At 48.0% G+C, this 25541-nt stretch overlaps 1 protein-coding gene across 6 annotated transcripts; it reads left to right on the top strand.

The window, feature by feature from the left end:
• The first annotated feature begins 1049 nt into the window (after positions 1-1049).
• scmh1 (Scm polycomb group protein homolog 1) lies at positions 1050-21515 on the top strand. 6 transcript variants are annotated; one of them, XM_069195493.1, is made up of 17 exons: positions 1050-1345; positions 3982-4057; positions 4204-4281; positions 6098-6168; positions 6980-7214; positions 9060-9148; positions 10361-10607; positions 14495-14560; positions 15260-15510; positions 16256-16453; positions 17299-17425; positions 17517-17717; positions 18222-18392; positions 19158-19271; positions 19757-19936; positions 20369-20511; positions 20842-21515. In XM_069195493.1, the coding sequence occupies exons 2-17, from the start codon at positions 4033-4035 to the stop codon at positions 20965-20967; spliced, it is 2322 nt and encodes a 773-aa protein (XP_069051594.1). In that variant the 5' UTR covers positions 1050-1345; positions 3982-4032; the 3' UTR covers positions 20968-21515. The 6 variants fall into 6 exon arrangements, with proteins under 6 accessions (XP_069051594.1, XP_069051597.1, XP_069051598.1 ...); XM_069195496.1 differs by having other exon boundaries at positions 1051-1345; positions 10364-10607; XM_069195497.1 differs by having other exon boundaries at positions 1051-1345; positions 19760-19936.
• The last annotated feature ends 4026 nt before the right edge of the window (positions 21516-25541 follow it).

The raw sequence follows: 25541 nt of genomic DNA, 5'->3' as shown, positions 1-25541 counted from the left end.
AGCATTGTCAGTAAAAACTGTATGGGGGAAGGTTAAAAGGTGGCCGTTTTGGAAGGGGTCTGTCACCCAAAAGGACGTGCAGCACCTTTAGGTGACTGTCTTATGTCTACCAACAGCCACAGTTCACTGCATGAGAAGCCGCTGTTTAATATTTATGAAGAAGACATTAACCGTACCATGTTAACATTTTTATTTTATAAATGTGAACTTTTCAGCATCCTTGTCGTTGTCGAGATCACCACCCCTGTCCGTTTCTTCTTCGCTCCTGGTTTTTACCACGAACCTTTCCACAGCCCCTATAAGAGCCACATGTGCATCCTCCCTCTACTGCTTCCTTTTTCTTCTCTCGCACCCACTGTAGTATTTTCGAAATGTTTAATTATTTTTGATTTATTTATTCATAATAGAATAACAAAAATTACAGTACAAACAAGAGTGCATGTAACAGGTTAAGACAAAAAGATCGCCAGGGGCACATATTAGTACATAAATTCAAGTTATGAAAAAAGATTAAACAAATTAAATAAAGAGTATTTTCGAAACGTGTCCCTATCTCTGCTTCTTCTCCCATTTTCCCACCGGCTAAGGTTTTTCCCCCCCAAGCTAGTTTAGTTATGCCGCTCGCAATAATTTTTAGCTGGGCAACTGATGGCCTTTGACGTAGTTAGTGCGAGGAAAACGCCTCCAGCTCTGAAAGAAGCATCTGCTCTCCCACTGGCTTTAGATTTCATCTGGAGTTGAAATAAGAGTTTTGCGCGTCGCTTTATTAAAATATTGAAGCATGTATTTAGATTTTGATGCGGGATGCGGGATTGGGGATTGGGGATTGGGGATTGGGGATTGGGGGTGGCCGGCGCGGGGTCCCCCCAAAACGCGGGTCCCGGGGCGGCCGCCCCCTTGGAGACGGCTACACTGTGACCAAACCCCCATGTCGATTTATTTCTCCTGCTTGTCAGTATGCGCCCGGGGGGTGGGGGGTCGCAACCTGACGTTGCCGATATTTCTGACACCGAATCTGCTCCAGGCAGCTCAGGAAACACCGGCCTCTGCCTGAGCTGACGCGCCGTCTGGCGAGGTTCAGAGACCGTCTGGCGGTGCACAGGCCGGGCGCCCTCTTTTCTCTCTCTTTTTTTTCTTTTCTGTTCGCTTCTCCATCGCCAGGGGTCGTGTCTGCCTCCGTCTCAGCCCTCGTTTCTCACTCTCTCTCCCAAATGAGACTGAATATCCAGCGGCTCTGAAAACCCCCCTCGCACTCAACACTGCTGCGCACTACAAAAAATGGCGGATAGATACTGAATCCACACCAGACAAAAAATACATACATACAAATCCCTGCAAAGCGGAGGTAAAAAAACGAGCTAATTTTAATATTTTTTTCTCTTAACACGCTATCCTGTTTCCCCCTATCCCCTTGGGTTTTTGTGTGTGTGTGTAAAACACAGCGCTTCCTCAGTCTGGGTAAAACCGCTCGGTTTGGCGGGAGGCAAGCGAGTAGTAACAGGCGAGATTTTTTTTTTTATATGTGTGTGTGTGTAACGCATACTGTATGTATCTATCCTACAGAGCATGCTTGTTTTTGTGCGGGTGTCTGTGGCAGAAAATAAAAGCGAAGGGAGCGTGTCCATGCAAAAAAAAAAGAAAAAGAAAAGAAAAAGTGCGTCCTCCCCTCCTGTTAGTTTGAAGTGTGTTAAGAAATTTGTGAAAATCGAAGCTGCGCGCCGTTATGATTTGTTTTGGTAGCGCTCCATGTGTAGGCTCGGCTTTGTGCTTTTGAATGGACTTGGGAGGGGGGGGGAGTTTGATGTCGACGTACCGCTTTGTTGCACATCCTGCTGTGGGAGTAGCAGCGACGACAGAAGCGGCACACAGGGTCTGCTCGATGCTGAGCTTGTCCGTGTTTTGTTGCACCGTGGGTCAGAGACTGGGACTCCCGTCCTCTGCGGGACAGCGGAGTCATCCCTCCCTCCCCCCTCCCCGTGTCCCGCAAAACACACGCACACTCACAAACAAACAAACAAACAAACAAACAAACACGACAGCAACCTCCGGCTATTAATCAAACGCGCTGCCTTTGAATGGAAACCCTGTGCGTGTGTGTGTGTGTGTTTTATAGGGGGATAAAAATAAAAGACACGCTGGTCGCGTTCATTTAGACGTCTTCCCCTTTTCGGGGGACGCAAGCAAAACGCGCACTTCTCCCACTCGGAGAATATGCTTCAGTGCAAAACAAAAACTGTACGGTGGCGATCTTCTTCTCCCCATTCAAAAGAAAACTTCAGAAATAGCACTACCCTCTCTTTACGGATTATATCCGAAACGGTCTGCATTCTGTTAACAATTTCGTGCGGTTTCATTAAGAAGTTTAAATGGGGATGGACTGCTGCGACCAGATACGCCAATTGCTCAAGTATTTGTTAATTGAATTAATTGCTCGTTCTTCAAATGCTGTAAGTGGGACTTGTCTGCAGTTACCGGTATGTTTTATTGCCATTTCAAATGAACCAAGACTGACGATCATTGCTATTGATAGTGTTTAGTTATATAATTTAAATGATGATTTTTTTAAATTCAATTTAAGCAGCCAATTACTGTTGCTAATTAATTATTCCCTGGCTTTTTCTATTGCTTTTTAGTTATGTAACTGGCATTATAGCTGACTGCAGCCTTCTGATACAGACATGCCAATAGACTTGAGAAATGTGACAGCTGTGCTCCTGTTTGCACAGGACATCTGTGCTGCCACCAACACACAAGCAGATGTTTGAAGAAGTGTTTATTTTGTCTCCCAATGTTTTTTTTACAAGTTTTATCTTAAATTATGACTTAACTTATAAGTGACTTTAATCTTGGTGTATTGGGAGCATGCTGGAGAGGCCTGTTTGTTTCTGTCCCTTTCTACGTGTCAGTGGTACGGGTGGCCAGATGGTGTAACAACACAGATGTTAAAAAGGGAAGGCAGATTGACATTGCGTGGATTTATAAATCTGATAGGTGAGGAACCATGCAGAACTGATCATGAAGCCACTTGCACACCAAAACACAGTTCACACACATTTGTGAGAACATTTGTATTCCAAGGGCTGTTCCTGATGAAATGGTTCAGTACATTAGCTGCAACTGAATCAGTACAGACCCTCAAAAGGCCTCTTCTGTTAGGGTTCAAGAGGGGTCAGAATATGACTGTCCCTGTTCAAACGCAGCTGGTGGTTTTGTCATTGCCAAATATAGCGGCCAGGATGCACTGAGTTGCTCTAGCCTTGAATTGACTAGACAGCCGACTCCCAGTGGAGATTTTGCTTTGACTATAAACGCTCTTGTTATTCACCCTTGGACCCTTGCAAACGACATCCCCTTGTTATCTGATTAACCCCTTGACCTTTCGTGGTCTCTCTTCATAGCTCAGCTGCTGTCCAGAAGTTGGTGGGGGTCCTTCCTGCATGTCTCTCTGCAAAAGCAACACACAGACCCCTAATATTTCAAAACCTTTAATCATAGTTTTGTGAAATTCATGCGTTTTCTCTCCTTTCCCATTGAACTAAAATCAGATGTTGTGTGGTCATGTTATTTATGTGTATGTAGATAGACCTCCTTTTTGTTTTGAAAAAAGGGAACCAGTTATATTAATCCGCGATTCACACATCTCTTGAACTTTAGACTCCCATCACACTGGTCGCTAGGGAGGCTGGGATTTGTTTTTCCTTTTTGCGTTATTTTTCCTTTTGCTTTTCACTTCAAGACCTTTTGTCCAGGAGCGGCCTAGGCCACTTCCCACTGCCAGTCAGGAGCTGGGAGGTTTCATAGAATAGACGCCGATGGACTAGGATCTTTGGAGAAACAGCTCACTCAGGATGTCGAATCGATAAGCTCCCAATAGCTAGGCGCTCTTTCATCTTTAACCTTTTTTCCCAGGATGAGGCCCCCTGGCCCAGGCCAGCCCAGACTCTGTGTCGCACTGACTTTCTCCCCTGTCTCTGTGTGTAGAGTGGAGCGTGGATTGGCCCGCGTTGAGGGACTGGTCAGTACTACCGGAGCATGAGGAAGCCGGGGCGTCAGAGAGGTAAAGGGAAGACGTGTGAAGAGATCATTGCCCAGGATGGGCGTCTCCTTAGGCGTGACGCAAGGCGGGATGTAAATGGCATGTTAACCTTCCCTCTGCCCTGCTAAGAGAGCCATGTACTGTATCCTTCTCTCCGTCTCTCCCAGCTATCGAGTGGAAAGATGAGAGACGACACAAACACGCGCGGAGCGGACGGCCCTCCCGGACGCCGCCGCAGTACCAGGGTGAGAGTCGCTGTCCGTCCGCGAAGCGGCCAGCGTCTGGCTGTTTTATTTGGGACAATTACAGTAATGTTACAAGACTCTGACTAGGCAGAAGAGCACAGGGTTACACACGAGAGGGAGCCATTCAGCCCACTGAGCCTGTTTGGTAGTTGGTGGTTGATTGACTCAAGGACCTCACTTGCTGTGTATTGAAAGAAGCCTGGGTCCTGGTTCCTCAACAGGGCTGGGCAGCTGTCAAGGTCCAAGATCAAGATCAGTGATATACATTCTAGGATTTTTCTCTAATATCTCTATTTTAGAGGTTGGTACTCACACTATTATGGGCCTAACAAAGACATTTGCTAGTACTGAAGCAGACATTAATGAAACATATGTAAAAAGTCCGATATCTGAATTCCTTTCTTTGTGGCTCAGTGGTGGACTGGTGTCCCTTTCAGTGCTGTCATGTTTCAGTCCCGCCTTTTTTGCTTGATGATGTTTTTCTCAAAATGTTGTCTCCGACATTTAACATTTCAAGACCCATCATGACTGTGTTATCATCTATTAATATGAAACAGCATGCGTCTATCTAACCCTTTTTTTATATACATGTTCATGTAACAATAGGTCCTCATTTATTCTCCACTCCACAGCCAGGATGTACTATGTGAATGATGTTCTGCTAGCCTCTTATTCAACGGTGCTTCAAGGTTGATCACAGCGCTCTCATTATACTTACATTCTTCTTTAAAAATAAGAATGCGTTATAGAACACTGTGCCACTATGACGGCATTTTCTCAGTACGTTAAACAGCAGGCTAGCTACTTTCACACACCTTGGATAAATACAGTAATTTTGTCATTCTTTGTTGATGACTGCTGCATGTTGTGAAACACATACAAGGTGCGTTTTCCACACTTCCTTAATATTTTCCACATAAAATCTGAATAAAGCAAATCACACTGGAATGAATGTTGGCTAGTGTTCCAGTTTCGTAGCTGACTAGCCAGCTTTGTAAAAGCGTGTCTTACGATGTTTTAGATGTTGCTTCAGACTCATTGTATTTTTGCCACTCATATAGTTGTCACATTTTCTAATATTTCCTGCAGTTAATATCTTGCAAATAGTTTTCTTTCTTTGCTCATTGTGCTGAGGTACTGCCAGAACAAGCATCTTATTTCCATTTGAAGAGATTAATGCCAATTTCAGTAGATAACCAGTTAGTTTGACCAGTGCCCCATGTTTATATAATCAAATTGCATTAAAAGCTTGTTACACTAGTAAAAGTAATGTCATAGATAATGGCAACTAACTTGCAATACTCACAAACTATTTAAATCTCTTCTTCCTCGTGAACGTCTTGACACTCTTTCTTTCTGCTCCTGTTATGTATCTGTAAGCAGCAATGCTCATGCATGTCTGAGTTTGGGTAATTGTTTTACAGCGAGACAGGAAGTAAAACAAATGTAAAGTGAACATGAGGTATATAAAAGTTAAATTAATTTTCGCTGGAGTTCTGAGTCACAGTTGCTATTTCCCTCTTCTTATTTTTACAAGTAAAAATGAAAAAGACATTTTGTTATTTTGACTACTGATGTTTTTTTTATCATTGTTGATTTACCGTGAACTTAGATGCTGTCAGGATTTACTCATCTTGTATTATAAGGGGTTTAGTTGACTTTGCAGTCCTTAAGCTGAATTGTAAAAAAAAAAGAAAACTGGTTGTCAGCTGGTCATCTGGATGTGTTTGTTGATGAAAGTGTTTGTGTGTAATCACGAGTGACCAGTCCCTTTCCACAGAATCAGTCAGAACTTCATCATGTACTGTTTCTGCAGGACACTTCAGCTGGGAGAAGTATCTGAAAGAGACAGGTGCCATAGCTGCCCCCGCCCACTGTTTCAGACAGGTGGGTGTGCCGTGCAAGTCTATATATACATTTATAGCCCAGGAGAGAATGTTATCTTTTACAGAGCATGTGTGATTTCACAGCTGATGTATTGAAATCGCTCATTGTTTCACATATTTCAAATGAGATGCCAAAAATAGAGGAAAATAAGTAATACATTCCTGGCCTGAATAATTCTCTCAGAGCCATGTTGGTGCTCTGGGGGGTGTGTGTGAACATCTGAAGTCAGTCCACACCCCCTGCCAGAGTGTGCAGAGTCTGCTACTTGACAGAGGACAGTTATCGAAAAAGCTCAGCACTTTTGGAGAAAAACTAGCGCTTGACATATTCTCAGAGTTGCTGTTTTTATGATGCCCATTTGTGGTCCGCTGATAGTAACGAATCTAAAAGATTTGCAAAATAGAGATTTTATCAGTGGTTTTGATTGTTTCACACTCATATTTTATGATTTGCGGAACATTGCAAAATCAGGAGACTGAAGGGTTGCGGAGGGAGACGCGTCTGGCATGACCCTTGTAGGAATATCTCCGTTTGGGGCCACTAGCATATCCTCTGCATCGGGAGGGCAGAGTGAGCAGCAGAATGTACACAGTCACTTCACAGCTATACCGTAACTGCAGAAACAGGTCCAGGTTGTTTCTTTGTGGGAATGGTCAGCTCAAAGTCCAAGCCATGCAGGAGCGATGGATGAGTGATAAACCGCACATAAAGAGCAGGAGAGGAAATGGATGAGAACTGAATTGACAGAACACGGTACCCCAGGCGTTCTGGAAGTGTCACACTGGTGCCGACTGTGCGCTCCTCCGTTCAGAGTGCCAGCCCTCCCGGGAACGAGTTCAAGTCGGGGATGAAGCTGGAGGCGCAGGACCCCCGGAACACCACGTCCACCTGCATAGCCACCGTGGTGGGGCTGACGGGGGCGCGGCTGCGGCTGCGGCTCGACGGCAGCGACAACAAAAACGACTTCTGGAGGCTGGTGGACTCCTCCGAGATCCAGCCCATCGGCAACTGCGAGAAGAATGGGGGCATGCTGCAGCCCCCCCTGGGTGAGTGTCCAGCCCTGGCAGAGCACAGAGCAGCTGACTGCACGGCACCCTGACCGACTGCACCTGACTGACTGACTGACTGACTGACTGACTGACTGACTGACTGACTGACTGACTGACTGACTGACTGACTGACTGCACTGCACCCTGACAGACTGCACACACACTGACTGCACCCTGACAGACTGACTGCACGGCACCCTGACTGACTGCACACACACTGACTGACTGCACACACACTGACTGACTGCACACAGACTGACTGACTGCACACACACTGACTGCACCCTGACAGACTGACTGCACGGCACCCTGACTGACTGCACCCTGACTGACTGACTGACAGACTGCACCCTGACTGACTGACTGCACTGCACCCTGACAGACTGCACCCTGACTGACTGACTGCACTGCACCCTGACTGACTGCACACAGACTGACTGCACTGCATCCTGACTGCATTGTACATTGACTGACTGCACTGTACACTGACTGCACTGCTCACTGACTGTCTACAGGGTACACTGACTGAGCACAGCATAATGACTGACTGCACCACACACCGATTGGCTTCACTGCACAGTGCAGTATTGCTTTTATGGTTTGTAGGTAGGTAGGTCCCTTTTCAGGCCATAAAGGTCATTGGGGAATGGGGGGGCAAGGGCCACCATTTTTTTTGACCATCCGACACTGGAGGTGGAGGTGAAGTGATCAGCATCACACTCTGGCCGGCCTATTACCCCCGGAAGGATTAACCCCCGGTACTCATTCGGAAAGCAGGCTGAGTGGACCTGGGAGCTGTCTGGAAGGAATTAGAGCAAGCTACATCACCTGCCCCTACCTCAGATTGAACCCAGGACCTTCTGGTCAGGAGCTAGATGCCCTTGCAGTCTGAGCTGATAAAATTGCAATGGAAATGTTTTTTACATAAAATATGACATTGTATTACATTTGTCCAGAAGGGGTCACTGTTTAGTTTATCTCCATGAACCAGCAAGCAGCTGGCACCACATCTAATAAGTAATAAGGACTTGGCAAACCTTCAGAGATGCTGGAAAGCTTGTTATGGCAGTTAAACAGTGTACATTTTATACTGGACATTCCCAATATTGCCCTCAAAATCAAATCCACCTTCGAAACTCACTCACGTTTACGCAGTTCATTTTATGTGTGTTGAAATGTCACGCACAGTACTATAGACATGCCACACAGCCGTAGCCCTTCAAGTTGTTGAGCTGCGTGAGTCCGTGTACAACAGGCATGTGTTTTTTTACCACTGTAAACGTTGCCACTGTTTTATCTTTTCTGAATGGACGTACAGTAACTTAATAACTTGTAGGTTTTGTCGTCAGTGGTCATTTTGGTGACCAGATTATATCTGCATCACAGCAGCCAATGGCTAATATGGAGTTAATAGAAAAAAAAAACCCAGAACACACACACCCGGTGAGTTTTACAAATATGAAACTCTAGGGGGATGCTAGGTGTTTTGGTGTCTGGCAGATAGCAGTACAGTACCTAACGGCTGCCTTGGAGACGATGTGTCCAAGACATTGCAGCACTGCGTGAGAGGCTCCTGCTGATCAGCATCTTGTGAGCTGTTCCGCAAAGAGGAATTTAGTACCGTTTCCAAGCCCCTCGGAGCTCTTGACAAGAGTGCAGTTCAAAACACAAGAGCTGTAATGTTTCCCGTTGGAGGTCAATGCAGATCGGAACAGGAAGCTTTCGGAGATCCACTTCCAGTCCTTCCAGCCTTTACAGTTGAGAGATGCAGGGCTGACCGGTGGCGCCCCCGGGGCTGGCCGGTGTTAAAGCCTCCTGGCTGTGTGTTTGTCTGTCCTGCAGGCTTCCGGCTGAACGCGTCCTCCTGGCCCATGTTCTTGCTGAAGACGCTGAACGGGGCGGAGATGGCTCCGGGGCGGATATTCCACAAGGTACCTGCCCCTCTCGCCACCCGCTCGGACACGACCTTCCCAGGGCCAGACAGAGGTCTCCTCTTTTCTCCCTTATTCTAAAACCTGCCTACACTCCTCTCCGGTGTGGTTTTGAAGCACTGTTTTTTTGTGATCAAATATTTCAGTTATTTTCCTGTGGGGGGGAAACTATAGAGTAACATTAGCAAAAAATCCAGTCCACCCCCCCCATCACACAAGCCCTCACCTTGTGGCAGCTCCCCACCCCTGGATAAAAAAACATATCAAAACGGCAGCGTCCTTTCAAATCCTAACTAAGTCTCTAGTTATAAAGGTGAGGCGAAGTAAAACACACAGCGTGACAACCTGACTATTGTCCCAGTTAAACCCGCTCTTGGCCTGCATCTGTGGCTGGAGGACCAAGAGCTGTCCTCGTCTGGAACTGTCAGTGCGGTGTGGTGTTCATTCTGTGTGCACATTTAAACCAAATTAGATGGTGTGTGAAATTTTGTGGAGAGAGAATATTGGCCTATTATTGCAGTCAGCATTATTATCCTACTTGTCCAGTTCTCTGTCCCACATGACGGTGGCTGTCAGACAGTCAGATCAGCCACTGTATGAGAGGGAAAACCGATGTCCCAATGTGGCACCCTATAGGTATGAAGGGCTGAGGGGAGTCTTTTTTTTTACTAATGTGGAATCGTCAGTTATTTATGTTTTACAATCTTGAATAGCCAAGCGTGAGTATTGTACGATTCGGATCACAGATACAATCCCCACGGCCACACACTGGAGAGAATGAGGAAATGTAGGCAGGTTTCTCCAACCTGCTTGACTTTCTTCCAGATGTCCAGTGAGTTTGCGATAGCTGGGCCTTTTAAGGGCAGAACATAGCAGATTCTGGAATCTAATGGGTTTAATTAATGCCTTCTCACTTTGAGGTCCACGATGCTGTTGCACTGAGTACCGCTGAATGAGCACTTAGCCATTTCCCAAGTACCGTCAGCCAAAAAGCCCAGCCCAGTAGTAATATTTAAATTTAGCCAGGCAATCTTGAGCTTTGTATGGCGGTAACGGTCAAAACTGGTTACAACAGAACAAGCCTGTAGCCTGAAGCCGCTCCAGTTCCAGTTGTATGACAGCAGGGTGTGGTTTTTCTGTACGCCTGTGGCCTGGATTCCCAGCTTCTAACCTCCCGCCTCTCCCCACCCTCTCTCCCGCACCCTTACCCAGCAGGAGCCGCCTGCCCCCGAGCAGAACTATTTTAAAGTGGGCATGAAGCTGGAGGCCGTGGACCGCAAGAACCCGCACTTCATCTGCCCGGCCACCGTTGGGGCTCTGCGGGGCGTGGAGGTGCTGGTCACCTTCGATGGCTGGAGGGGAGCCTTTGACTACTACTGCCGCTATGACTCCCGAGACATCTTCCCAGTGGGCTGGTGCTCCCTCACTGGAGACAACCTGCAGCCCCCCGGCACCAAGGGTATGGCACTGCCACCGTCTGCCTCACCCCGAGCCCTAACCCTGCTGCTGCCCAGCAACAGTCGCACACGGCTCTCACTCCCTGTCTTGCCTGTTTCCTCAATCTGCTGCTGCACAGTGATGAGAGCTCAGCCATGATCCAAGCCGGGCTGAACCTCTTTACTGTCAAGGCCCCAGGTTATGGTGATTTCATTGTGACAGTTCCTGTCTCCCTCTTCATGATGGTAGAGGACTGTCGTTGTGCGTGCTCAGCTGACCCGTCTGTCAGGATGCATCTCTGTGTGTCAGCGCGGGCTGTGTCTGTCCCTGAGGTTAGGCGTCTGACACACTGTCCGGCTGTCTCTGAGTGTCTCCCAGGGACCCCCCGCATGAAGGATCATGCACTGAAGTTACTGACAATCCTGTCTGGGCCTGTATTGTCTTCGTGCAAGTTTTGCAGTGGTAAAGCATGATACAGTGGTGCTAGAAAGTTTGTGATTTCTGGATTTCTGCATAAATTTGACCTAAAATGTGATCAGATCTTCATCTAAGTCATAAAAATACATAAAGGATATACTTTTTCATTTGTGTATTGCATATTATGTGGTGAAAGCAGTGTGAAGTGTATGAAGTAGCAGTAAAATCACGATAAAAGCTCATAGAGCTGTTGCAGAGCATATCCTTGTTGCAGATGTGTAGGACAAGCATGATAGATCCATGGAAAAATGCGAATATACTGTGCAGAATTCCTATTGTAAATCTTGTTCTGATGCTTGTGAAGGAATTATGCACCAATCGCCATATACACTATAACGAGCACTAAAACACGAACAAGCAGTCACTAGTGTGAAGAATGCATTGAAGCCAACTTGAGCTGTGTGTTCCTGTTGTAACTGTAGTGATGCGCAGGTCCTGGAGAAGTGAGCTGGCTGGCTGCGCAGGGACCAAGGGGCCAGCCCTGGTACTGCGAGTGAGGGTAGAGAGGAGGGAAGGAGCAGCAGGGGAAAGTGGTAGAGCGAGGAGGAGAGTGTGCAAGTGATGGGGGTGGAGAGGAGGATGAAGGGAAACGGAAGAGAAATTGAAAGAGAGAGAGCACTGGAGAGACAGAGAAACTCAGAGAAGGCCTGGATCTGTCGAGAGCGGGAGGCCGGGGGGGGTGGGGGAGGCAGTGTTTTATGGGAGCGTGTTTTATGAGCGTGCACTCGGGCTTGGCACGGTCCCAGCTGGCACGCAGACGATGCCGGCTCGCTGGCTGCAACAGAGCCTGCCTCTGTGTGCCCGGCCCAGGGCCTCTCACCCTGGCACGGATACGCGCTCGCTCGGGCCCGGAGGCGCACAAAGGCACGAGGAGGAAGAGAGTGAGACGGGGAGAGGAGGCCGAGTGGCTCGCTGCTGGCTCGGCCTGCGCCGAGAAGCAAAGACGAGAGAGCGAGCTCGGCAGAGTGGGTCTGGGTGGAGTTTGTGTCAGGGGGAGGGGAGGGGAGGGAGAGGAGAAGTGACAAGAGCTAGGAAGAGCCGGACCAGAGTGGCCCAGCTCTGGGTGCGTGCTTTGACGAGGGGGGTGGGAGTGAGAGGATGAGGGGGGAGTCAGAAAAGGAGAGCGAGAGGGGGGGAAGAGCGATAGAGAGAGGGAGAGATGACTGGAGGAGTTGGTCAAGGCTGAGGACTCAGAGGCACAATCCTGCGCTGTGTCTCCTCAGGGTAGGCTCAGCACCGCCGCTGTGTCCGTACTTGTTGCTCTGGGACTTTGTGTGTGAAGTGTGGAAGTAGGCTTTGTCTGTCATTTTCACCAGGCAAGACCAGCCAGGCATGCTTACAGCAGGACCCAGGAAAATGTCCGGCTGACGCTATAAGTCTGTTCTGAGTTTGAGATATAGCTGCATACACGTGCAGCATATGAAACAGCTGTTTGGCATGAGCGATCCCTTGTCTGGCAGTACCTGAGTTCTGCTTTTTTGACCGCGAGTGCGAAGCAACTGCCGGATTGTATTGTTGTAGAATCTCACAGTGAAGCCCATTGGATTTCACTATAAGAGGAGGGTTTATTTTTCTACTGTCGTGTTTCAGTGTGTTTCTCAGAGACGCAGAGTGAAGCAGAGGGTGACTGGGGGAGGTGGGGGTAGAAACTCACAGAGTGTCTACCGGCTGTGGGCTGTATCAATCCCTGCCTGTGGAATTTTGTGGTCATAAATCTGTCCGGAATAGATCCAGGATAAATACCTTTCGGGTTTAAAAAGCTAAAGGGTTTCTGAACGTGTATGTGTCTGTGCTGGAGGTGAATGTGTGTGCCTGCAGGAATGATGTCTGGCCTTTTGTGCGTGTACACGGTTTTAGAAGTAATTGTGGGTATGTCTTGCATACTGTGTCTTACATTCACTCTTTATTACTTGGTCTTATAACTGCATGGAAGGCTATATGTAAATTATTGGGGAATCTTATTTCAGATCCAGGATGCTAATAAAAATATCTGCAATTGCAGCAGTGGTTTTCAGAAGGAGGGTATGCTATGTGTTCATTTGTGAGCCAAGAAAGAATTGTGACGCCTCTGAGGCAAGATCTCTTGAGTCTGTTGTGCTTTTCTTTTGAGTGTTTCAACTGAGTGAGATTTAATTCCAGAGAGCTAGGTGTTAGACACCCACAGGCTACTCATAGATTAAACACCTGCTCTTGTTATTTATTGTATTATACGACGTTGTTTCTTGATGCAGGTCAGGAGGGGCAGTTGTGATTTGTTTGGGGGAAACAGGATAACACGAGAGTATACCATCAACAAAAGCAGCAGATACTTCTGAGTAATTCTGGGTCCTGTCCTTGGGTTTACAGTCCCCTGCCCTCTGTCCTGTCCACCTCCTAGACCTTCGTCCCAAGTAGCTGCTGCTCCTCCCTGTGCACACGGCCTCTGTTTCTCCCTTTGTTCCTGCCCTGTGGCTCCAGTCCAACGAGTCAGAGATGTGGCCTGAGGTTTGAGGGACCGAGTCGAAAGTGGAGGGAGGAAGGAAGTGTGTGAGCAGAGGTGACTCCCACACACTGACAGGCACACAGAATCAGCAGACTAAGACTGCGTTTGTAAGTCGGTCTGCAAGTAGACTTGAGCCCCTGTCACCTCTTCAGCAGCTTCTTGGTGGAACTTGTATTGACCTGCGCTAAGTCTGGGACTGCTGAGTAAGTTCACACCTCGTTCCTTCTTTGGTGGGTTCTTGTGATGCTGATTATCTTCATGCTCTTGTGTCTGTGCAGCCTTATTTCCTCGGTTCATCACTAGGTTCTAGGTTTATCTGTTGAGATAAATTAAAGCTTCGAGGGCTAAGGTTCAGCCTATTAAACAAGACCTGTATGTTTGGGGGGTTTTATTTCATTTTCACATGTTATGTGTCGGTCTTGACCGTGAGGAGCCTCTGTTGATTTGTCTGGTGACAGTATCCAGCTGTAACATTACAGGTTCGAGAGTGTCTCTTGGCAGAGCTGACACAGGTCCGGCAAGCCACAGAGGCTGATGCAGCTGTCAGACCTTAGGGACAGTGTGCTTTGCTACAGTATGTGAGTCTCAAACTAGCGTAATGGGGGCCGTTGATGAAGTCAGGGCAGGTTGTGACTGCCTTCTACAAGGAATCCTTTGTTGAAGATGGCTGTGTGCGTGTGTCAGTGACAGACAGGGGATTTCCTACCTGAGAGGAGAGAGAGGGAGGGGCTTGAGGGGCAGAGAATACAAGAATCAGCTGCGCTGTGCAGAGCTGTTTATCTCCAACCCGCTGGTGAAGATCTGCTGTGGTGGTAGAGAAGGGAGTGGGGGAGGAGCAGTTGTATTTAGTTTCTGTATATTGTTTATTTTAGTGTGGAGCTGTGTTTGTCCTTTATTAATGAAAGAAAGAATTCTTCCTCTGTGCCTGATTTGGTTCTTCTTTCTCTAAGATGGTGTTCTGGCGTTTCTGACGAACTCAAGGGTCTCCAGTCCGGGTCCTGAAGAGTCCCAGTCCAGTGAGTTTTATAGGAAATTATCAAATCACCAATTTCTAAAGATCTGAAATAATTTTACTGTGACCAGTTAAGCACAGATTGTGTTAAATGATTCAGAGATGCTTGAGAATAAAAATCTGCTTCTCGAAAGAAAAAAGTACATACAGTAATTGTTTACTAACGTTATGAACAGGTGATTTAAATTGGCCTATTAGATGATCTGGATCTGGAATCCTGGGACGAGGATTGGAAACCCCTGTTCTAACCCCTGTGAAGAGGTTTTCTCTGGAGTATATGGATCACAAATCTCAGGAGGCACGTTGGCAAGTTCTTTTGCCTGGCTGCCAGTAACTTAAAGATTCCAAGACCCCGGTCAAACTCTTTGAGGGGGTCCCAGAGACCGGAGGTCTCTCACTTTGTAAAAGTGGTGTCAAAATCCGTCCATTATTTTGAAAAATCTTTATATCATGCTCACAGGGGTCATTGATTTTTCCTGTCATTTCTTTATTCTCTCGGACCTTGTTTAACTTTGCAGTTGTGCCAGATGCACGCGTGTCTGTGCCCGTCTGCTTTCGGCTGTCAGCTCCCCACCCCCCCTGTGTGTGTGCCTGTCCCTCCCTCTGCCTGCCTGCCTGCCTCTGCAGCCCTCCTTTCTTGCATCCCTCTCTGCGTTTGCACCACACCAAAACCCAGAATCTCTCTGGCTCCTCTCGCTTGCAGCTGTGCTGCCCAAGAGTCTCAGCGCCGCGCCCGAGGGCAGCCTGGAAGGAGGGGGCATGCACCCCGCGGAAGGGAAGGCGGCGGTGGGGGTGCGGAGTCGCCGGCCAGGCCGGAGGAAAACCAGGCTGCCTGCGGCCTGGGGGCAGAGAGGGGTGGAGAGCCAGAGCCCAGCAGGCACCCCTAAATCCCTGGATCCCATCAAGATCCCCAAGAAGAGGGGGCCCAAGCCCGGCAGCAGGGTGGGAAGGCCGGTACGTAAAAAATATTGTTTTCGTCCTTCGTTTAACCAGATCAGGGAGAAAAGGTTTTCATTTAGAATGACAAGCTGAAGGCCCACTTTTCCCGGAGCACTTTGCAGTGCCTCATTGAAGGGAGCAACAGCAGCCTGAGATATGAGCCCACGGCCTTCCAGTTCAGCCCTCGAGCTGTCTGACACTGTTATCCAAACTCACTTCAGTTGTACCCAGGTCTGCAGCACTCTTGAGTTACGTATTTTACCCTGGTGAAATAACTACCTAGACACAAGCGTTAATAGTGTTGTAAGTGTTAGAGTTAGAGCTTGGGTTAGGATGGCAGATTTTAATGAGACCCTGAAGAGACTAAACCTAGGAAGATAATTCCCGACCCCGGAGGAAAGAACCCCCAGCTTCAGGCTTTAAATTGAAATATCGGACAAACACATACAAATGTTGTATTCTGCTTTTAGTTTACTGTCTGTTTACTGCATGACTGTGGAATGTGGTGGAAAAACAGAGTGCCTAGAGAAAACCCACACATCGGGCAGAACATGCAAACTCCACACAGAACATGCCTCAGTTCGGAATTGATCCTCGTGCTAGGCATCAGTACTGTCAACCACGTCCCCATGCCCCCTGATCCCTTTAATGTTTCAACAAGCCGGGATCTGGGTTTGGGCTTGTCAGAGGGAGACTAGCAAAGCCAAGCTGCCAGTCCGTGATCTAATGGTGTCTCTGCCGCGGGTCCTGTGGCGCTCAGGTGGGATGGGTGAAGAGAGCCGCCTGGCTGGAGGGCACCATGACGGGACGGCCGCTCATCCGGCCCCGGGGGAGGCTGCCCGCGAACTGGGGCCAGAGGGGGGTCACAGCGGGCGTACAGCACAACCCCGCGGGCAGCCTGAAGGCGCTGGAGCCCATCAAGATCCCCAAGAAGAGAGGGCCCAAGCCCGGCAGTAAGGTAACTGAACGGTAACGCAACTCTGTGGCTTCCTCTAAACAATTGGCTTTTTGAAATGAACCTTTATATTTGCCTGTTAATTTTGCAGGCAATGCTATGTCTGCCATAATGTCTGGTTGTCATGATGCCAGCTTGGCATTGTGACCCAAAATGCTTCCATAGCCATAGAAGAGCCATCAAACGTAATTGCAGATACCCTGCAATGTTGCAATTTCCTCTGGTTCAACTGTTGGCAGTCTCTCTGGGTACCGTGCTTTTCACAGTGCATTTATCTTGACAATTATCTCTGTCAACACACAAGGCAGAAAAACAGGATATGAGGCAAACAACAAATAAAAACAGGAAAGAGCATCTGAAGTATTGAAAAAAATTATAAACATCCACAACATATTTCTAACATTAGGTAAGTAAGGCTACCTCTTCCTTTGTTCTTAATTATGTTCTTATGCTTGCAAAATAAGTTGGCAGAACTCCTGTCTTAAAAATTAAATGCATGCACCACAGGACATAATTATTGGCACACAATTCCTATGCAGTTGAGAGAGTGACACCTAGTGGCCCACCAGTATCACTGAATATATTGCTCAGAGAGTTATATGTTCGGTTTTCCTTAAGTCAGCAGTGGCTGTAAGGACTGACTACAGACTGGCTGGGTTAGATCCTTATACACATAACCTGCACCTGGCTTCTCCAGATTAAGCAACACCACTTTATACGCGGCTAGGGGAAAGACCGAGATGTACACGATTCCGGGGTCTGCGATGTGGTAACTCCACGAGGAGAGGCGTACTGCGGTAATCGGTTTAGGGATTGACTGCCTTTCTCTACTGTTTGCTTGTTGGCAGAGGAAACCTCGGTTGATTCCCAACCCGGTGCCCACTTCCCCCACCAGCAGCACCCCTGAACCGGACACCAGCACCGTGCCTCAGGACAACGCCACCATCCCCACCGCTGCCTTGCAGGCCCCCACTGGTAAGGCCCCGCCGGCGCGATTCCGGGGCGCGCCTTGTGCCCACCTGGCGTGCGACCGTGCGCGGGTGCTAACGACCCCCCTGTCTCGCAGTCTGCGTGTACCTGAACAAGTACGGGAAGGTGGGCCCTCACCTGGACCAGAGGAGGGTGCGCCAGCTGCCGGACCACTTCGGGCCGGGCCGGGCCTCCTCGGTGCTGCAGCAGTGCGTTCAGGCCTGCATCGACTGCGCCCACAACCAGAGCTCGGTCTTCTCCTGCCTCAAGCCTGGCCACGGGGGTGAGGTAATCTCAGGTCAGGCAGAGCTCCGGATTTCCTTGTCACCTTCGTCTCTTGGCTCTCTCTGTGATAGGATCGGCGTGGCTACGGATCTGACCCGCCCAGTCAGTCTGGGCTTTGTTAGCTGAGACTGTATAAGCTCAGAACGGAGGAGAACTGTTTTGTGAGTATGGCTCTCAATGTAACTGGTGCTGTTCCTTAGAGGACTGTGGATTGGGCCTTCCAGTTGGCTATATTGTATTATTAGGTATATTGCAGAGGGTAGACAGAGTTGGGGTGTTGCAGGAGAGTACTGTATTCAAGCCGTACAGGAGGATATATTAGGTTAGGGTGTTGCAGGAGAGTGTACAGTGTTAAAGCCCTACAGGGGGATATATTAAGTTAGGGTGTTATTGGAGGGGTTGCTGTGTTATGTTAGGTTAGGGTGTAGTAGTGGCTGCTGTATTAGAGCCTTAAAGATGGTTTATTGGATTAAGGTCTTGCAGGAAAGTGATCTGCTTTTGCTCCTTGTTGTTGCAGCCTTCTTTGAACAGGAGCAGCACACGCTGACCCTGCCTGCGGTGAATAGTGTGACATATGTACTGCGCTTCCTGGAGAAGCTGTGTCACAACCTGCACAGTGACAACCTGTTCGGCAACCAGCCCTTCACGATGAGCCCACTGCACTACGACAGCCCCGTCTACCTGGCCGGTCAGTTGCTCTCCAGCTCTGTCTCACTTTTCCTGTCACTTACGTGCATGAACTGGTTCTTCCCACTCTTTGAAAACACAAAGGCATCATTGTTTTCCTACTGGTTAATGTTCATCACAGCACACTTTCATTTCAAGGTCAGGAGAACTTCTGAGCTGATCAATTGAAATCCACAATAAAAACCGAAAAGTTCAACTAGACTGAAATTAAATAAAAGTCAGGGTTTCAAAACCCTTAAAAAATGTGTCCTTTTCTTGTGGTTTCCAGTAGGATAATTGTCCATCATTTGTACGTCCTGTTTAAATTTGCTTTGGGCATTGCCCTTTTTTTGCCTGCCCCTCCAAGAGAGTGAAGATCTGCAGAAACAAGTGAGAGGTGGTGATAAGACAGTATGCGAGTATTAGGCCGGGCGCGATGGGCACAGAGCAGTGAACATTTGCTTCCTCATCAAAGTTATCCAATCCGCTTGATGATGAATCAGTTGTGACCAGAGCACATTTAATAGTGCATGCAGCGAACAGTGGCACGATGTAACCAAAAGTCCTCATCCAGTAAACCACTGTTCGTAACAAGTGGCTGCACACTGTAAACCTTACCGCTGGAGCAGAGCATAGGAGGGGATTTGTGGAGGAGCTGGCCGTAGGATCCTGTTAGGAAATGCAATGTCCCACACGTGGTTCTCCTGCTCATCTCTGTCCAGTGTTTCGGGTTTTGTGAAAGTGTTTTTCTGTTGCTCGTGCTTACACCGTCTCTCCTCGCCCCCAGACAGGAGGAGTTTTGTGGAGGGCCGGGGGGGCAAGCGGTACCCCCAGGAGTCACCCCCCTATAGCATCTCTCTCTCAGCAAAACTGGTCAAGAACCACCATCACCCCTCTGAAGGTACCCTAACCCTGCAGCCTGTCCTAGAACTTCACTTCCTCCTTTCAATCATTCCCTGCCTGAGGATCTCATCCTGGCTGTGTTCTCCCGTTTTCTTCACATCGCTTGTGTGCTCTGTGTGAGGCAGTTCTGCTGCTTCTGCTTCTGTTGGGTTGCCAGCAAGTTGTTGCAGCTTTTGAACAGACTTTGTCTGGAAGTGTACAGGGGAAGGAGTCTTAACATTTGAAGCCCATTGGAGTAGCTGCGTGAATGCTATCTCCGATAGACTCTCCCACTTCTTTCTTCCCTGCTCAGCATTATCAGAATTTCTCTGTACTGCTGTACCTCATACACTTCGTGATCAGAAGCCATCCCAGAGAATTTTGCACTGCTTCCGTTACAGGACAACGAAGGGAGAGTGTAAGGGTAACGGACTGAGCTTGTGAACTAGTGCTGGGACTGGTGTGTCTGAGCATCCCTGTCCTGACTGTGCCCTGCCTTGCCAGCAGATCCTTTCTTCCTGGAGAATGGAGTCAGTGGAGGTGTGGACGGTCTGGACCCCTCGCTGACGCCCGGGACCCCCACCAGCCCGCTCCGGGGCTCCCGAGAGGGACGCCCACCCCCTCTGCGGTCTCTCTCCCAGAGGACCAGTCCTGGCTGCAAACCACATCGCCTCAACTCTGGCGGTCAGTTGGAACCCGGGCCTGTGCTGTACACAGGATTTCCTGAGACACGCACATTTGTAAATATCTCCTAGAGCCCCAAAACACCGGAAATTGTCTGTTTTTTTCTTAATTACTTAACCGAAGAAAAGTTCAGCTGAATCCGGTAAGATTAACAAAGATCAGTTACGTTCTAAAGCTTTCTCAAAATGGAATAAGTAGCACTCTACCGATTTGCAGTTGTAAAGGTTTGTCAGAGTGTGTGAAGTCGTCTTTTAATATTCTGTATATTTTCTGTATATTCTGTATATTGTAGCTACAAGCAATTCATTTTCGTGAATCCTGGGAACTGCTGTACAGTGGGTTAGCAAGAGACAGCCTCTGCTGCTGAGCTCGATTTCCAGTGACTGAAAGAGTTGAACTCCAATCTCTTCCCCTCTGCCCCTGCCCCTCCAGGCTCAGAGCGTTTCCTGGGCTCTCGAGACAGCCCACGCTCCAACGGCCAGGATCCCAGCTTGTGGACAGTAGAGGACGTCATGCAGTTCGTACGGGACACCGACCCTCTGCTGGGCCCACACGCTGACCTCTTCCGAAAACACGTAGGTACCACAGCTGACCGTCGCCGTCCCATAGTGTTGGCATAGGACTGTACCAGCTAGTATAAATAAGAGCAGTATAGTGTGAACAGGGATACAGAAAGGGGACGTGCCTCTTCGAAAAAGGTCCACACCAAAAAATATTTTGAAAGGCAGAGTTGACCTGGGCCTTCTGCTTGTCTTTCGTGCACCGGGATGGACATACACTACAGGCACCTCATGTCCCACAGAAAGAGCTGTCTGAGCACTTCTGGCCAGATCGGGGTTTAGAGAATGAATAGGTCGCAGGAGAACGGAGGAGCTCTGTATAACCCCCTTGCTTCTGTGCTGCAGGAGATAGACGGCAAAGCTCTGATGCTGCTACGCAGTGACATGATGATGAAGTACATGGGGCTGAAGCTCGGCCCCGCCCTCAAGCTCACCTTCCACATCGACAGGCTGAAACAGGGGCGGCCCTGAGGACGAGGCCCGCCCGGATCCTCGCAGAGCGACGCACAGGAAACACGCCCCCCCCCGGGGCATCGAGCCAGGGCTCTCCTGCACATTGCACCAGTCTCCCAGCATTTTCTGAGGCTGCTGCTGCCCACCGTCACCCCCCACCCCACTGCCTCAGTGCTCTTTTGTAGCAGACACAAGTCCACCAGGATCTTGGGTACTCGAGACTATGCGCAGCGCCTTTTCTTTTTTGCAGTCGTGTGTCTCTTTTTGTTAGAAATCCGACCCAAGGAGTCTTTTTATAAGCAAGTAACAGCCCACTGGACAGTTTTGGCCATTCGGGGCCCTCTTTTTTAATATTTTTTTTTGGCTGAGATAAAAGGAGTTATTTTCCTTCGGGGGCCTTCTGTCTGTAAGACTGTTATTCTTAATAAAATAAACAGGAAAACACTAGCTCTTTCCAACATGTTTGGGGATTGGTTACAAATGAACGTCTCTTTTAGAGACTTTTTTTAATACGTCGGACTTTTTACAGTCTTGAGCCATACGGGAATAAAGCGAGACCAGGTATACCACTGTGGCTATTTTTGTTTAATTGTTGGAAATAATTAAACAAAGAAGTTGATTTGTGCTTTGGTAAAACCTCCAAAAAAAAAGATGCATGTGAAGAAGTTTGTTTTTTTCTCTCCTCCAGCGAAGCTGTTTCTTTCCACGGAGGGTTGATTAATGAGTGCGGTTTCTTGCAGCTTGCTGTTATGGTGATGAAGAGTCCGTTCAGTTAAAATCGAAATACTTTATTCATCCCCAAGGGGGCAATTTTAGCAGCAAGCATTGCAAAATGAAACACATTCCAAATAACACTGGTAAAAACACGGTATCACAACTTTTCTAAGAAAAAATAAAAATAAACAAAAACGGCAGAAAGGTCCGTAAAGTGATTCTGAAAGTAACAAAGTGCATGAGCTACAGCAGTTATTGTCTTTCAGGACCCCTCCTAGCACTCTCCATCTGCATACTTCTTCTTGTGGCTCTGTCATGGCATCTTTTCTCGTGCTCTTCTCTGTGCTCAGGTGCTGATATTGTAGTTTAGTGGTGATTTATTTAGGAAGCTTTGAGTGCTTATTTCTCCCTTAAACACCAAGCATGGGGCCCACTGATAGTTTCAGTCAGATATATTCACCCTTTCTCTAAAATTCACTGATGATAATAATTTTTGCTTACAGTTACATAGCGCTTTTCTGGACGCTCCACTCTAAGCTTTACAGGTAATGCGGACTCAACCCCCCCACTACCAATGTGCAGCCCCCACCTGGGTGATGCAGCAGCAGCTATAGTGCACCAGTTCGGTCATCACACATCAGCTATTAGTGTGCAGGAGAACGGAGTGATGAAGCCAGTTCATAGATGGGGATTATTATGAGGCCATGACTGGTAAAGGTCAATAGGAAATTTGGCCAGGACACTGAGGTAACACCCCTACTCTTTTCGAGAAACACCCTGGGATTTTTAAAGCAGAAAGACTCAGAACCTCAGTTTTCCGTCTCATCCGAAGGACTGCACCCTTTTACAGTATAGTGTCCTCATCACTATACTGGGGCATTAAGACCCCCATAGACTGCAGGGTGAGCGCCCTCTGTTGGCCCCACTAACACCTCTTCCAGCAGCAACCAGTGCAGGTACTGACCAGGCTCACACCTGCTGAGCTTCAGTGGGCTGCCAGTGGTGAGTTGCAGGGTGATCTGGCTGCCGACACTAGAACATCTTAACTGCCACTTTCTGACATACTTTCTATCATTCACTTACAATGAGTATCATAGACCAATGCATACAGTTTAAAAAAAACAATTGATTATGCTTAATAAGCTAGTGTTTCCTTTTCCAAGCTGGGGAGGGTTCTGAGCCGAACTGTGGAAGTGTGCATGCAGACTGGAAGCTGTGGGAGATCCAGCTTTCAGTGGGGAGTTGTGTAGATCCTGCTGTCTGTCTCCAGCCGATCTCCGCAGAAGAAGAAAATTACCATCCAATCAAATGCTACGCACACGCCATGTGGAACGTGACACAGAACTCTTTCATAAAAAACTCAGCTATGAAAGAGCAGCGAAGGGCCGATGATACGAATTGCTTTGAAAATAGTTTGGATTTTTTTTTTCTTGGGGATTTTCTCCAATGCATTGATGGATGTCTGCTTTTCATGCTGTGGATGCCTTTTAACCTGAAAAAAGATCCATCCTCACTTAAAAGGAGGTTAGGTTCTTCCACCTATGTCATTCCACCTTAAATTTAGAACATCTTGTTTAATAATCCAAGAAATTCATATGTTGGGCTTGTGAAATGCACAATGTGTTGCTGTTAGATCTTATAAACTTGGCTGTATTGAAAGTACCTCTCCCATACTGTGGGAGGAAATGCCCCTGGTGAAGTGAGCAGGCAGGGAGTATATTCCATGACGGAACTCTTTGGAATGGTGGACTGCAGATGTCATAGAGAATGTGTTGCGTCACTTTGATGTCACAGAGTCCGAGCAGAGCTGCACAAGACTTCCCCAGCTGTCTGCGCTGCGCTGGGAGGTAACTGAAGAGCATAAAAATGGCTGCTGGCTGAACCCCTGTGCAGGCCCAGGCTAGCCCAGGTTCTGCCCCATTAAGTCCCATCAGCAGGTTAACTCCACGCCACTGACGCTGTCCTCAGAGGGGAGAAGGTTAGAATGTGATCTTGTGGGAGTGAACTCCAGGCCCACTGGTATTGAATGACCGCTGGTTTCAGTGCCTGCTGGCCCCTAATCACCAGGGCTAATTGATACAGGTATTGAGTGTGCTTGCTGTGCTGATTTAGACCTTTTCTGCACTCGGTTCTTGGTTGTAAAAATATCCAAATATTAAACCCTACTGACACTCTACTTGAAAGTATATAGTTGCTAAAATTATATTCATGAAGAAATGTATATACTCTTCAACATGCTAATTAAAACATGGGTGGGAATGATAATGTACCAAACACTACTTATAGTAGGTCCAGTTAAGACAGCTCACAGTGCCTGAACAAGGGGAGTTTTGAAACTCAGTAGCTGACATAGGGTTAAAACCCATTACTGTGCCCACACAAATGAGCTCTTGGACACTCTGCAGATCGACAGTTGGGTTGCAGAGCCTGAGCTGTGATTGATAATGTAACTGAAATGAGCTATTCACCAACTGGCAAATCATCTGCATCATCAGCAAATCTACAGAAAGCTGGCAAAGTGGCACGTGCATCCAAAACAGGGCTGTCACTGATCCAGCAGTTTAACACGCTTCACTTTTTCCCATAGCTCAGAGTTCATTCATGTTTCCTCGTTTCTTAATAGTCATTGTCAATCCCTATGACATCAGATCAGGTTACGCAACTGAGTCGTGTAATGACAGAGATGCGAATGATGTAAATTAAGAGTCTGAGCAGCTGATGATTCATAATAGAAATTCTCAGCATCGTGTATTGCTTTTCTTCCCAACGGAACTCAAAGCACTTATGTATATGAGGGACCAATTCGCCCACCACTGAAATCACCCTCCTGAGTGATGCATAGGAGCAATTCTGCACCAGCAGCCCCACTATATAGCTGAGCAGATAGGGAAGTGAGAAATACGTTCAGGAGTGTAGGCCTTTAATACTGCCGAGCTCTGCATCACTGAGTGACTGTGATACCTTCAGGGATCTTTGGTACAGTAGCTTCTGGACTCAGTAGCATGAAAATGTTCAATATCTTTGTACTGAAGAGGACAGTAATGTGAAGGTGGATATGTAACAGCTTGGAGACTGCTAGCCAAATCTGAACAAGGTCCTTAAAGTTATGCAGAGTGCACAGGTAACCCTGTAATGTAACTTGAAGTTTTAATGTGGATTTCTATTTTCTTTTCTAGTCTTGAGCCGGACAAGGACAAGGACAAGGCAGACACTGATATCCCCAAGCTCTATTATAATGGATCGGCCAGATGCCATTACTGTTGAGTGCCATGTCTTCACCAACAGAGCTCGTGACAATGACAGCAAGCCTCAGGGTGATAAAACTGAGCAGAGCACGTCCCCTGCCCACTGCAGAGACTCCAGTGTTGGTAAAGAAGTGCCCACCCCCAACAGGACCGATTGCAGTGCCACTGGCACCAAGCCCGGTGGCCTCTGGAAGGACTGCCATGTCCCTTCCACTGTACTGCAGACTCACTCCAGTCACTTCACTGAAGATGACCACAGGTGTACCCAGGCTTGCTCTCACTCAAATGTGTCTGTCACCCCTAATCATAAGCCTCCAGTCCCTGGCGATGATACTGACCTCCTCAGCAACCCACTGCATATTTCTTCTTCCCAGCCTGTCACCCCTACAAAACAGGCTGGGACACCTCATGACCACCTGATTCCTCCTAGCGACCAGACATGCGTGTCTGGAGCAAACCCCAGTAACCATGATGAGCACGCCAGTATGCATGGCAACCAGGGACACCTTAACAGTAACCACACAACAACCCCTGCTGACAGCCTGCCTGTTTCCCCAGTTGTAAAGGCTTTCCCTCATGGCCAGCCAGCTCATACCTCTGGAGACCACGGGAATCCAGTTTCCCAACTTTGCC

The sequence above is a fragment of the Lepisosteus oculatus genome, chromosome 11 (assembly GCF_040954835.1).
Source record: "Lepisosteus oculatus isolate fLepOcu1 chromosome 11, fLepOcu1.hap2, whole genome shotgun sequence".
In the NCBI taxonomy this organism is placed as follows: domain Eukaryota; kingdom Metazoa; phylum Chordata; class Actinopteri; order Semionotiformes; family Lepisosteidae; genus Lepisosteus; species Lepisosteus oculatus.
This window is presented reverse-complemented; position numbering and strand designations above follow the sequence as displayed.